The 15,748-nt window shown below is 31.8% G+C and overlaps 1 protein-coding gene across 1 annotated transcript in view; it reads left to right on the top strand.

Moving 5' to 3' along the window:
* The first annotated feature begins 3,372 nt into the window (after nucleotides 1–3,372).
* The window catches only part of LOC134698757 (ATP-binding cassette sub-family C member 12-like), a 46,661-nt gene continuing 34,285 nt past the window's right edge, over nucleotides 3,373–15,748 (top strand). The window contains exons 1-4 of the mRNA XM_063560512.1: nucleotides 3,373–3,535; nucleotides 5,348–5,408; nucleotides 7,735–7,794; nucleotides 14,876–15,043. Coding sequence (XP_063416582.1) covers nucleotides 5,374–5,408; nucleotides 7,735–7,794; nucleotides 14,876–15,043 — 263 coding nt within the window. The 5' untranslated portion in view covers nucleotides 3,373–3,535; nucleotides 5,348–5,373. The remainder of the gene's footprint in view (nucleotides 3,536–5,347; nucleotides 5,409–7,734; nucleotides 7,795–14,875; nucleotides 15,044–15,748) is intronic.

The raw sequence follows: 15,748 nt of genomic DNA, 5'->3' as shown, positions 1-15,748 counted from the left end.
TCAAATCTTTACCTATGCGGCTAAATTGAAGAGTAAAACCGAAATCAAATAGACTCGGAGTGGGTATAGTATCATATTTAAGTCTTACATGCCAAACTTCGGACTGTTATCGTGGAAACTAGTTTGCATATTGTTATCAAAGGTACCAGGCTTATAATTTAATACCCCAGACGCAGGTTCGTCTACATAAGACTCATCAGATCAAAATAGTTATAAAGCCAAACAGGTACACAGCTGGAGAGCATTTAGAAACCCCAAATTCCAAAAAGTTGTGCCAAACACGGCTAAGATGATCTATGTTTGGGATAAGAAAATCCTTATTATTTCGAAAAAATCATAGTTTTGTAAACGGGAAATTTATAAAAAAAAAAAAAAAAAAAACCATATTATTGATATGCATGTCAACACCGAAGTGCTGACTACTGGGCGGGTGATACCTTCAAGGGCGAACATCGACTCAGTGGTGTAAATCAAAGGCACCAGGCTTATAATTTCATACGCCGGACGCGCGTTTCGTCTACATTACACTCATCAATGAGGCTTAAAAACATTTAAAAAGCAAAACAAGTAAAAAGTTGGAAGAGCATTGAGGACACAAAACTCCAAAAAGGATAAGGTAATCTACTCCTGGGATAAGAAAGCCTTTAGTTTTCCGAAAAATCAAATTTTTGTGTACAGGAAATTAATAAAAATGACAATTTAATTGATATTCATGTCGTCATCGAAGTGCTGACTACTGGGCTGGGTTTAAATAACCTATACTTAAGTGTGTACAAAAACAATTCAGTAAATTTTGTCAGATGCAGTAACCTGCGATTAGCGGTTGTTTCTAATGTCAAATATTTTTTCAAAGATTCATAAACTAGAGTATTTTGGGGAAATGACATTTTTCTTCAGACTTTAACCATTAACTTGCAAACGAGTATATTTACCTTAACTTCAAACGGGGAAGTCCTTAAAGGGGCACTAGCTGTCAAATTCATGGTCACCGATTTGACTCAATTTCTCATATTTGATTTATAACAATGTAAAACATTTATCCAAACTACCAAAAGTCCAAAAGAAACAGTTTATAGAGTATGGGGTAGATAATATGTAAGTTTGTTTCGTGCATAGATTCAACTTATATGTTTCTCATTGTTTTTAACCGTGTAAGAATGATTTTATATGGATCGAATATGTTATCAAATGGTTTACCGTAGTTTCACTTTCATTGTTGACATTCTTTTTCTTTAAAAATAACCAGTACACGTACAAAGCATGCGTTGTCAATCTGTAGCTAGGAGTTAAACTGAAGTTCACATGAATACGGATTTAATGAGGTAGACTGATTCACTTGCAAGTGAATTAGAAAATATCAATGTTTCTTCGCTTAATTTGACAAAATTGAACTATTTTGACTGACAAAATTGAGCTATTTTGACTGACAAAATTGAGCTATTTTGACTGACAAAATTTAACTATTTTGACCGCTAAAATCGAAATTATTATTTCACTATTTCACTTTCATTATTGATTTAACAAAACAAATCTTTTTTTAGATTTTTATATATCTCGTAGCTAGTACCCCTTTAAAAACTGATAAATCATTCGTTTGACTTTTATCATCAAATGGAACAAAGGAAAAACAATTGTCATATTCCTGGGTACAAGCATTTTTTTTATATAAATAATTGTAGATGCAACCTAGATATACGATGAACTTACCTGTGTTGAAAGACGTATTTAATGTCAAATCATAATAATACAAATTTTTTTTTAGATTTCCTCAGCTATTCCAGTTGAATAGGTTCCATTTGTGTACTATGACGTTAAATGTCTTAAAAATTTCGACCATAGTTATCTGTAATAATACCAGTTCATGCGATATTCCCGGGTTTGTTTGCTGCTCACAGAATGCTATTAAACTAAGAGTTCAAAGTGGAGAAGTTGAAATCACCCACGTGTAAATTATACGGAAGTCATCACTCCTTCGTTGACTGGTATCAAAAATAACTGTTCCACATATGACGACGGATAGGATCCAATTGTCGTGACAACAATCCCATTATCTTTTCCCGAAACCGATCTACCGAATTAGACCTTTCCTTCTCACCGGATTTCTACTTTCATGAGCAACACGACTGGTGCCGCATTTGGAGCAGAATTTGCTTATCATTCAGGAGCATCTGAGATCACCCCAAGTATATGTTGGGGTTCGTGTACTCGGTATAGTTTTCTATGTTGAGTTTTGTGTACTGTACATTTTTTTTTCTATTTTAGCCGTGATGTTTCCAGTTCATTTTCGACAAATGAGTTTGAATATCTCTTGGCTTGGTATCTTTCGCCTCTCTCTAAAAAAAAGGACATGCAGATACCTTTGTTACATATTTGAATTTGTATAAAAACTGGGTATTTGTTTTTCTTAATATTTTAACCAACCCCTTTTTGCCCACTCGGCTGTATATTTTTATGTGCTGGTTTAGGTTGTTTTGTGTTATGTTTCCGTTTTTATTCTATAGTTAGTCACCACTTCGGTCTTATCATGTATATCTATGATAAAGTCATTTTATTAAATTTACTGTTAGCAAAAGTATAAATTATTCTAAATAATGAGGATGTTCTTATCCGAGGCAGAAAACCCTAGCCGTATTGGGCATTACTTTTTGGAACTTTTGTTCCTCAGTGCTCTTCAACTTTGTACTTGTTTTGGCTTTCGAATTTTTTTTAACTGAGCGTCACTGGATTGTCTTGTGTGGACGAAACGCGCGTCTGGTGTATTTAATTTTAAACCTGGTTTCTTTTGATAGCTTTTATTCATGAGTTTCTCTGTCCTTCAAGTTCTCCTATTTATTAGTCCTGTCATTTTATTTAACATTGCCATAAAAGCGGCAGTTTGGCATGTCACAAAACCAGGTTAACCCACCATTTTCGTTCTTAAAATGTCCTGTACCAAGTCAGGAAAATGGCCATTGTAATATTGTAGTTCGTTTCTGTGTGTGTTGCATTTTGATGTTGGGATTCTGTTGTCGTAGTTCTCTTCTTATATTTGATGTTTTTCTCTCAGTTTTATTTTGTAACCGGATTTTTTTTTTCAATCGATTTATGGTTTTCCAACAGCTGTATACTACTGTTGCCTTTATTTATATTTGTTCGAAGAACAGGGGCAGATAACAAAAGTATTATAAAATATCAATGGATTAGTTTATTACTTAATAATCGCTGAAAAACATGTCTCTTGATAATTCCAAACTTAAATTTAAAGCGCTCAGAAATAAATCAAGATCTGAATCTTAGTTAAAATAGTTTATAGTTGTTATAGTTTAATTTTACTTGTTTGTTAATACTGAGATAAAACGTTATCTAGAACAAAACAGGTAAATCGAGTCAAAGGTGAGAGGTGTTCCCAAAAAACTAGAATACAACACATATGAGCGAATGGAGAATACCATTCCTACAGCAGAGGTCCGGCTTTCATATTCGTTATAAACATGAAGACACTATAGTTTCATCGTCGTTTGTCATAAGCCTATAAAGACGAAGACCTGTAACAACGGTACGTATATATTTGAAAATTGTAGTAATAAATATACAATTGTAATTGTAATTATATTGTAATGGAATAAGGAACAGATGGTGTCTGTAGGAACTTTAAAGTTAAAATTTGTGATGTAGTGGTTGTACCATAGTCAATAAGTGTTTCACTTGTAGTTTACATAGTTGATAAATAAGGTCAATTTTCTTAACCACACATTTGTAGGCCCCTAACTGTACAAATTTGCATCAATATAAATTTATTAATAGAATAGACAGCTCGTTATCTATCACAAAGCAAGTCAGTTGTATATCATTTAGTTTATTGATACTGGTAATAAACTCTGTCGATATCACATATATGCCCGTTTACCTAATGTTTATGAATTACAATATGTATTATTCCAATCAAGGACCCTTGATAGGCAGCATGAAATGCACACATACAGCAATACATCATGATTTGTAATAGAAAACCATGTGTTTATATAATAACAAAACAGACTACGCACTAAAAATAACAAAATGTTTACACAATTTATTCAACAAAATTATGTAATCTTTTGTCAATTAAATAAATGACGTAGCAGACAATCGTATAGTCAGACTGCGGATTTTTTTTTACGACACAGTCTGGTATGGTCACAACAGAGACATGTCTCTGGTCATATTCATGAATTATAATTTTACTAACTTAAAGGTAAAACTTTTAAAAGTCCGAAATACTAAACATGTTTTTGTCTATCGAATTATGAGTTTTGAACATCAGTAAACTACTGTTGCCTTTTTTTACCGAAGGAATAAATACATGTGATAATACTTTCCTGAAACTTACTCCTCGATACCCTTTATATAAGCCACTACACGTATTAATGTACTCTTGAGTAATCATCATTGTTTTTACAATTTTTTTTACATACTTCAAATTTTGACACTTAATGAAACTAAGGGTTGTTCTCCTTCAAGTATTGTTTTTCATTTCTGGATAAAAGATGGTCATAAATATCTGTTACAGGTTTTTTTCAATCACTATTAAACCGCTGTTCAACTGTGTTGATATGTCCCTCAGTGATATTACTGAATGCATATGATGTACCGCTGAGCTATGTCTGATATACATAGGATGAATGTTTAATAAATAAACAAGTTATGTTATAAATAAAAGCAACAGTAGTATACCGCTGTTCAAAAGTAACAACTCGAACGGATTACAAACATAAAACCGAGGCAATCATATAACATGGCTGACAAAGGAAATTCGGTATGATATATTTTCAGCCAATATATTTCTAGTAACTACAGCATACTACAATAGAACTGGACAACAAATATTGTTCATTTTGGATTCTTTTCGATTAAGTAATTACCTCTCAAAGTTGTGCATTTGTCTCTTCGCATTAAGGTATCCTATACGTATAATACTGTGTAACCCTATTGACAAAAAAACACGGAGGCATTGCACACTTGGGACATCTCAGAAGAAACCTTAAAAAAAATCGTGATATGCTGTTTTGTTCGAGGTTTTATACTAATTAAGGCAACATTAGTTATCCAATTTTTAAACTGAAAGCGGTAAATTTCAGGAAATTCCGTTGTTCAATTTGTTAAAGCTTCATTTAAAATTAACTATACTCCATCAGCAACAACAAAAAAGCTATACGTTTTAAAGTAAACGTGTACTATTGTTTGCTTTGTTTTAAACATAAAAGTACATTATTCATTTCAAATGTTAATTTATTTTATTGCCTAAAATGTGTGAATCAATTATCTTATTCAGCACATCGTCTGTATCTTTTAATACATGTGGTGTCATACCCCAATTTACATTCTACAGGACAATACGCAGCAAGGTATATCACAATGAATAAAACAGAACAAAAAGGATCCAAAAACGTGTAAGTTACTAATATTTAAATGGTACTTTGTGAGATTCTTAGTTATAGTCAAAGTATAAACTCTATGTCTTTGATACAAAGGCCATTTCACGAACAAATTTACTGTCCCATCTTTAAGAAAGGCCATTTCACGAACAAATTTACTGTCCCATCTTTTGAACCTAGCAAGCAAAGAGACGAGTCACTTAGTATTCATCTTGGCAAAATATTTTAAGCCAACTTAGATTGATATTTTAGAATTTATGAGAATCATGAATATAAATCCATCAGTCTGTCATACCTTTGTGAGTTGGTGTAACACTGCTTTCAATGAACAATATCAGAAATTGACACTAACTAATGTTAGTCTTGTATATTTTTTATTTTAGTTTCTTGTGTATAATTCGGAGTTTAGTATGACGTCCATTATCACTGTACTAGTATACATATTTTTTAAGGGGCCAGCTGAAGGACGCCTACGGGTGCGGGAGTTTCTCGCTACATTAAGGACCCATTGGTGGCTTTCGGCTGTTGTCTGCTCTTTGGTCGGGTTGTCGCTTTGACACATTCCCTATTTCCTTTCTCAATTTTGAATTCTACTAACTTCTTTCCCTACCTTCCCTTCTTTGTTCAGTACCATATTACTATATGTGATAAACAATACTTGAAAGGGATAACTTATTGGTAGGAAATGAAATTGTTATTTTGTCTTCATAATACTGCACAAACCCAAACGCAAAGTCTGTCCAAACCTCTATATGCATTTCAGATACACACAAGCAATTCATCTAATTTGACATTTAACGAGAACCTTTTAAAACAATAGAGATAAAAGTATCTTATCTTTACACATTTTTTTTAAATCTTTTCATTTAAACATTTAAGCTTTGTGGAGTTATAAAGGAAATTCACCCATGTATACCAGGCTAGCTTTTTATTAACTTTACTATTATTCCATAATTGTGCTGTTACATATAAAAAAAAATAAAGTCTTAGCAATAACCCCACAAAAAACTGGGCGTGATCCCAAGTGCTCCGGAAGGATAAAATATTCTACTGAAAAATTTAGGGGATTCAACAAAACGATTAGACTATTCGGTCACAGAAGCCCCTTCTTTTATAAGAATTAGAATTTGGAATGTGACAGCAACCCTTCAAACACAATAGAATAGAAAGCTTGATTTTTGTTAATAAACTAAGGTTATTTGGTGTTATTTTTTTTTAAAGTATGAACCATCAAACAACATTTATGAAATACTGTTATGTTCGAGGTTTTATATTAATTGAGGCAACATTAGTAATCCAATTTTTGAACCGAAAGCGGTATATTTCAGGAAATTTCGTTGTTCAATTTGTTTAAGCTTCATTTAAAATTAACTGTACTCAAACAGCAACAAAACAAAAGCTATACGTTTTACAGTAAACGTGTACTATTGTTTGCCTTGGTTTAAACATAAAAGTACATTATTGATTTCAAATGTTAATTTATTTTATTGCCTGAAATGTGTGAATCAATTATCTTATTCAGGACATAGTCTGTATCTTTTAAATACATGTGGTGTCATACCACAATAGAGACAATAGAGATAAAAGTATCTTATCTTTCATTATATTTTCAAATCTTTTCATTCAAACGTTTATGCTTTGTGGAGTTATAAAGAAAATTCACCCATGGACACCAGGCTAGCTTTGTATTAACTTTACTATTATTCCATAATTGGGCTGTTACATATCGTCGCTGGGCTTCTAAAATGTCGTATATGACTTTTTTGGCTAAAAATACTTTTTGACACCAATGGTCTGGGCGAGAGGAAATCTTTGGTATTACAAAATAGCACAGTTAGAACCAATCAAAATGTGTGAAATAAGACATATTACAAAATTGCCAATGTCAGTTGTTTGAAAAGTTTCCTTCCAAAATGTTGTATGAAAACTTGAAAATCGTTGTAGAATGGCTTTGGGAAAAAATAATTGTACATTTCTTTATTTCTGTGAAAATACTTTAAGTTCTTGGATAATCCAGAAATGTCAAAGTTTTTATTTCACTGCTATTTACAAAAATGTTCCAGTTAACATACAACATTTTGGAAGCATGCATTTTGCCAAAATTTCCAAAGCCTGTTTGTGACATATTTTTTGGTTGAAAAACTTCTAAAAAAGTCTAAGCAATAACCCCACAAAAAAAATGTGCGTGTTTCCAAGTGCTCCGGAAGGATAAAATATTCTACTGAAAAAATTAGGGGATTCAACAAAACGATTAGACTATTCGGTCATAGAAGCCCCTACTTTTATAGGATTTGGAGCATCTAACAACATTTATGACATACTGTTATAATTCTTATTTCAGTGTATATGAAGCAGTTACACAGACCCTCGATGAAGCTTTACAAACAGATTCAAATACGCAGTAAGTTTTGGTTAAATGCGCAGACTAACTCGATCATAGTGAAACTCTCTTCTATCAAGTAGTCATGACGTATATCTATAAGCAACGCAATCTTTCGTTAGTTGAATTAAATGTTGAGTAGAGGTGATTCATGAAAGTTTACCAAGGATAATCATTGTCTACACCAGACGCCTGTTTCACGAATGACGCTCGTTTAAAAAAAAATTAAAATGAGAAGTTAAGCTAGCTTGAAAACCAGGTTAAATACACCATTTTTTAAACAAAGAAATGCCTGTTCCAAGTCAAGAATATGACAGTTGTTATCTATACGTTTGATGTGTTTGTGCTTTTGATTTTGCCATTTGAACAGGGACTTTCCGTTTTCAATTTTCCTCGCAGTTCAGTATTTTTGTGATTTTACTTTTTAAAGGACAAATACAGTTCAAGTTGAAAAGCTATGAGTGTCATAAATTTCGTAATGTTTTACCCGATACAGCTATGGTAATATATGCTTCGGTTCGAAGTCCTTAGTATTTAGAATAATTAAAATTTTTGTAAACTGTTAATTTATTTTTATGACCATATCAATGATAACTCATGTCAACACAAAAATGCTGATTACTGGGCTGGTGACACCCTCAGTGAGGTAATCTTGACCAGTAATGAAGTATAAGTTGGTGTTCCTTTTTGTAGTAAGAGTAAACATTGGTTTCGATTAACTAGTTTCTTTTATTAAACATCCTAACACTTATAGCTACAATCAAAACTATTTGGAAATAGCCTTGAAGATGGCTTTAACTTTTCCAAATAACTCAACGTTCAATTAAAAATTAAATACCATCACCAACGATACCAGTCTTATAATGTAGTACGCAAGAGTCAAGACCCAATATAAATGCTTCTATAAATAAATATGCTTCTAGATATAAAAAATATCTTCTAAAATTGCAAACATTAATTATATATAGAAAATTTCATTCTGTCGTTGTTTATATTATGGTCAATAAGGTTGTCTGGACTATCAATACCGAAATTGTGTATTAGTATATATATTTGAAAAGGTAATGTATAAAAAAATAGTAATAGAGGGGGGAAAATATAAGTGTGTGTGACGTCGCGTAATAAAATTAATGAACATTTACACACAAATCTTGTCATTTAACTTAGAAGTGAGGTGATTTTCATACCTGGATGAATTTAAACGAAACCCATATTTTATTTTTAAATGGGAGCCAGGGAAATGTAAGTACAGCAAATATATCTTAAAAATCTAAAGTTAATTGTTTAAAGTGTTATTTTTAATCTTGATATTTTTTTAAGGAAAATCAGGTTATTGCTCTGACATTTTCAAACGACCAGTAGAGAAACATTCGGGAAACATTCGATACTATTATAACATACAAATAACATTCAACAGTACTGTTTGAAAGAGCCCAAAGATATCAAGGACATTGCAAATTTATAAATTGAAGAGAAACGGACAACACCATAGCAATAAACGAAAGATTCCGAAAAGAAAAATTAGTTTACAAAACTTTATATTGAAAACTAAACCCTCAGAAATTAATAATTTGTTCAACATGATATTTCTTGTTTCTTATTAATGAAACAATGTTATATTAAAAATGGTAATGAAACTGGTAGAGAAGTCAAATTCTTTCATAATGATGCTAGATGAAACTTAGATTGTTTGCACTTTGACAGATAATTGAATGTGTAAGTGTCCACATCTGATTCTCACATTTCTTGAGTATGCAGTTTCACGGTAACTCTGAATACCGGCTTTGTTTGCTGATAAAAAAAGATGTTATGTATTTTTTAGAGCCTTAATAGATGAAAAACTACTACGCTAATGTTCAATTATAAAAAAAACTCATCCAAAGTCTTACTTTAAAACGTATAGACTGACCATTTTTAAATACTACTCATAAAATGTCATACATATAAATAGAATATTGAAAATATTAAATCTTAATATGACTTTGAAATGCAGTCCGAAATCTGATTAAAAATTAAATCACTGATGATTCTTTCGTAGATAAAATTAACATCTCGCAGTCAAAGTTATAAGCAAGTATATGATCAAGATTTTTTTCAAGATTTTTTAGATGAATAAAGTTTTTCAATTTTTTTAAATAAAAAAACTAATAGTTGTTAATGTTTGTGTCATTTTGGTCTTTTGTGGATAGTTGTCTCATTGGTAATCATACCACATCTTCTTTTTTATAAGTAAAAACTGTGGGAGTTACATCCTTTGTGTTGGTCAATATTTTACAAATATTTCTCAATTTTGATATCTGATACATCATTTATACAATAATAACTCTACCATTTACTCTTATAATGAATGTGTTACACTAGCATTTTTCATTATATCACAAGCTTAGCTGTAACACTATTCGTTAACATGCTTGTATATTTCTATTTGATTTAGATATGACAGAAGACATACAGATGACACTCATAATCCTAAGTCATTAGTATAGTTGAACTTAAACCACCCATTCTATTTTTTTTCTTCATTAAAAAGTAACAAATTAAAATTCAGTATGCTATAAGTGAACAAGTGACGATTCCGTAGATGTAAAGAAATAACTTAATGTCAAAATGCTTGGTGTGTTAACATACATTAAATAAAATGTGATCTATTTGATAGTTATATAATAATCTTAAAATCTTAGATTTACGTAGAAGTCTTTTTCTGCGTAGGTTCATATATATAATGTGTGTCGTACTTTCTATTACCACTTGAACTTTTTTTTTGTGCAGTAAATTTAATATTTACAGGGCAAAACTATTATAAGTTGAGTTTACCTTTTTATGTTTGAATGTAAGGTTTTTGGTTAGTGAACCGGATTTCTCTCTCTCGCTCAATCGATTTATGACTATGAAACAGTGGTTTACTTCTGTTGGCTTTATTTACCTATCCGCCGACATTAATAAACCTACAAAATGTAAACTAGGATTATACAAAATTAACATTTTAAATATTTATATTCATAATGCTGATGCCAGCTAGAGTGTATGAAATATAGGTGACTACATATAGAGTTCAGGTCTACTAGGCGACTTGTTTTAGGTTTGGCTTATCATTTTTTCATAATTAAAAAACAAAATGGCCTAACAAAAAAGGCAACTTAACGGTACTAACGTTTCTGCACTTCAGTGATGCTTGAGTTTAACATATATGAAATCAAATATCAACATCGAAGAGCTAATCAAATCGAAAAGGATCTAAAGTATTGCCAAATTAGGATAAGGAATAAAGGGTATGCATGTTGAGAAGGATCTAAAGTATTGCCAAATTAGGATAAGGAATAAAGGGTATGCATGTTGAGAAGGATCTAAAGTATTGCCAAATTAGGATAAGGAATAAAGGGTATGCATGTTGAGAAGGATCTAAAGTATTGCCAAATTAGGATAAGGAATAAAGGGTATGCATGTCGAAAAAAACATTAATAAAACGTAGGATTTTTGCAAATGATAAGATGAATCAATGATCAAAGTATGTTTTTAAAGATAGACGTGTACTTTTGGCTAAATATAGGCATTAATACATTATCGTAGTAATTCCTCTCATGTATTGTACTTTTACCTTGGTTTATTCTCGTTGATGGTGCACGTCACACCCAGGTATAGAAATTTTTATTAATTTTGTGTCATGGTGTCTTTGGAGTCGGGGGAGGGGCATCATCTATGTTATACAGCATAATAGGACATGACGCTAGAATGGGTAACTTTTCAAGCGTGAAATTTTGGAAAAGGTTTGGGCCATTATCAGGAGTATATGCATTTATCTACGCTATTTATAAAAAGGTAAAATGGTAAACATGTGTAAGATCTGAATTATATGAAAAGAATTCAATCTATCAATAAGTATTGCGGCGTTAGCTAACTTCTAAAAAAAATATATTTCAGAAGGTGAAAGACCTTGATGCTTCATACTTTGTATATAGATGCCACATGTAACGAAAGTTCCGTCAGTAACATGTCCAATTTCCTTGACCTTATATTCCTGGTTCAGTGATTACTTGAAAACAAATTTTGAATTTTCTTTTCGTCTGTCTCTTTTTTCTACATTTGATTATATTAATCAAGTACTTTGATAACATGAGAAAGTACTAAAAAAATGGCATCAATTTTTATTTAAATGTATGCAGGTAAAAATAATCTTAACTTTGAACAAAGAAGTAAAACATCTTAAATATTTATAGCTCAAGAAAATGATGATTCGTCTTTTACAAAAACGCTAATTCGACACTTACACTTGATTTAGATATAAAGGAAATTTAAGATACTATTTAGAAATAGTTATGCATGAATAACTCTTGTATTTAACATTTATTTCATATATAATGATGTGAAATGCATGCCAACGCATATCTAACGACTTCTTTTCTGACATTTTTACGATAAATTTCTATTATTTTAAAGGTAAAGGTACATTAAGTTCACGATACATAATTCAAATGTATACGAATAAGAAGCGCATATAACATTCCGGTTCTCTTGGTGTAGAAATATTCAGTATGTTTACTTACATTAAAGATAAATGTGATAGTTATATATTTACATAACTTAAGTTTTTCTTTATGCTGTTTCTAAATTTCATAAATTCAAATGTGGCGTAATGTTTGTGCCTTTTCACCATCGTTTGTGACGTCATTTTAAAATTTACGATTAACTGCGTTTAGGCCTGAACTGAATCGGGTGTGTCTCATGTGCTGGTCTTAGCATTATGTATTTGAGTTTAGTTTTTCAGTAATTAGTTAATACTTCAGTTTAATTATGTATATCTCTTTCATATTCATTTGATAAAATTTACTGTTTACAATAGCATTAATTGTTCTAAATAATAGGGATGTTCTTATCCCAAGCATAAAAACTACGCCGTATTGGGCACAACCTTTTTCAACTTTTGATCTTCAGTGCTGTACAACTTTGTAATTTTTTCACTTTCGATCTTTTATATCTGGGCGTCAATGGTGAGTCTTGTGTTGACGAGACGCGTTTTTGACGTATTAAATTTTAAACCTGATTCTTTTTGTTATCTATTAATCATGTGTTTCTTTTTCTCTTATGTTCTCCTATTTATTTGTATTGTAGTCCTGTAATATTATGTTGTCATTTCAATGTTATATTTAACTTTGCCATTAAAGTGCGAGGTTTGGCATGCCACAAACCAGGTTCAACCCACCGATTTTATTCCCCTTTAAAAATGTCCTGTACCAAGTCAGGAAGATGGCCATTGTTATATTATTGTTCGTTTCTGTGTGTGTTTCATTTTAATGTTGTGTCGTTTGTTTTCTCTTATTTTGAGATATTAATATAAGACGTGGCACGGTACTTGTTTATCCCAAATTCATGTATTTGGTTTAGATGTTATATTTGTTATTCTCGTGGGATTTTGTCTGATGCTTGGTCCGTTTCTGTGTGTGTTGCGTTTCGGTGTTGTATCTTTGTTCGCCTCTTATATTTAATGCGTTTCCCTCGGTTTTAGTTTGTTACCCCGATTTTGTTTTTTGTCCATGGATTTATGAGTTTTGAGCAGCGGTATACTACTGTTGCCTTTATTTTTTACCAAAATTTATTGGCTTCAAACTTTGAAGCTTAGAACCAGTTGTTCCCGGGCCTATAACTACTATCACGATAGAGAGTTGCTGCTCACAAGGAAGCTATTAAGTCAAGAGTTCCAATTAGTTGATATCACCCATTCTTTATTTTTTCGGACGCCATCACGAGTTGGTTGACCGTTACATGGAACAACCGTTTCACAGATGATATCAGATATGTTCCGTATGTCGTAATTACAAACCCCTTCCCTTTTCACGAATGTGACCTACCGAATTAGACTATTTACCGGGTTTGTTATAGCATGAACAGTACCACGAGTACCTAGTGTGCAGAATCTGCTTACCATTCCGGAGCACCTGATATCACCCCTATTTTTTGGTAGAGTTCGTGTTGCTCAGTCTTTGGTTTTCTGTGTTGTCATGTGTACTATTGTTTGTTTGTTTGTCTGTTTGTCTTTTTTTCATTTTAAGCTATGGCGTTGTCGATTTGTTTTCGTTTCGATGTATGAGTTTGACTGTTCCTCTGGTAACTTTCGCCCCTCTTTTGTAATCAAATAGACTTTTCGGAACGTAACCTTGGTTTTATGGTGATGTAATTTGAGTTCATTTCCGTACCAGAGCGCGATACTCTAAGTCCAAATAATAGCATTCTCGTTTCGAAAGTAACAGTTCGAATTATGCCACATGCAAGCTCATTCTGATATATCATTTTTCACCGAGTCAATTATCTGATCACACTCTTTATTACCATGTGCAAATAAAAGATACTTCAAACTTCAAATTTTTATTTAAAAGTATTTAGCAAACCATCGAAAGCAATTCCAGTTGCTTGAACATATCCACTACACTTATCTTTGATAAAACAGTTGCTGTTTTGTGGGACATTAAATAATAATTTCGACATTAAAACCATTTATTTGCTTTCTATTTAGTGGGAACGAATTTGCTTAGAAAGTTGATTTGTGTCTTTAAGAACATATTGGGGTTCTTGTCAAACTACAAAAAACCTGTATAATATCAAAACATTTGTTTTACTAACAAACAGGCTAATTTCTTATCATAACGAAATACAAAGTCTTTGATGACACGGTTGATTGCTTTAAATGTTGTCGACTTAATGTACAGCAACAGAATTCACGTAAATAGTAATTTAAATAAATTTTAGTATTCTATGGTAGATGAGAAAACTAGAAACACAAAAATATAGCTATATAAAGTGTCACCTTAGTCAGATGTTAAGACATCCAATCAGAACCGATATTTGAAAAGAATTATTTCAAGATAATGCAAATGTCAAATGAAACAAATAGCTTGAAGCTATTAGCCACTCATTGTGATAATAAGCAACAATTGCTGAAGCGCATTGCTGAATTTACCTCGAATCAACCTTATGTATCCGATTAGTTCAATTGACTGTTATCTTTGGTAGGATTATTGTCTCTTTGAAACATTCTCCATTTCCATTCTCAATTTTACATATAAAGTACCACATTTCGATTTTCTTTATATGAATATTTTTTAATTTGTAGTAGAACAGGCCAAATACCAATAAACGATGTTGGTATACTATCGTATATTTTTCTGTCTTGGTTGACACCACTTGTTATGCAAATGTACAAACATGAAGACGAAAATGTGGACGACACTGACATTTGGCACTGCTCTGACCTTGAGAAATGCAAAGTCAATACTGACAGGTAATTAGTTTTTCCAAGCTAATTTGAATACTAAATCATGAGATACTAACCCAAACGGACAGAAGAGTTAAATCGGAAATAAAAAACCATAAGTCGAACAAATATAGAAGAAAAAAATCGGAAGAAAAGCAACAAAAACATAAGCAACCGTCCATAAAACACTACGCAGAAAATCGACAGATCCGAAAGACTGACTAGACAGAAGGCATTCATCGTATTGATTATAGCAAGTTTGTTTTTTGGTATTGTGCAATTTTGCGAGGAAACTACAATTGCAACATAATTACGATTTTCGCAGATATTCCTTAGATATAGGAAGATGCGATATGAGTGCCAATGAGACAACTCTCCATCCAAGTCACAATTTGTAAAAGTTAACCATTATAGGTCAAGGTGCGGCCTTGAACACGGAGCCGGGGCTCACACCAAACAGCAAGCTATTAATGGAAATCAACGGTCTAATCTATATAAAAAACAAGAAACACTTTTGAACCACATAAACAAACAACAACTACTGAACATCAAATTCATGACTTAAGATACATTTGTAGGTGTTAACAATTGCAGCCCTATTAAACAGTTGATAGTACCAAACCTTCTCCCTAATCTAAAACAATAGTGTAACATCACAATATAAAAATACAAACTATACAAACTTAAAAAATAAGGGGTGAATAATTAAAGTAAAAGTATTATACCGCTGTG

Source organism: Mytilus trossulus, chromosome 1, assembly GCF_036588685.1.
Source record: "Mytilus trossulus isolate FHL-02 chromosome 1, PNRI_Mtr1.1.1.hap1, whole genome shotgun sequence".
NCBI classification, from domain to species: Eukaryota; Metazoa; Mollusca; class Bivalvia; order Mytilida; family Mytilidae; genus Mytilus; species Mytilus trossulus.
The sequence above is the reverse complement of the archived record's forward strand: the minus strand, read 5'-3'. Positions and strand labels throughout refer to the sequence as shown.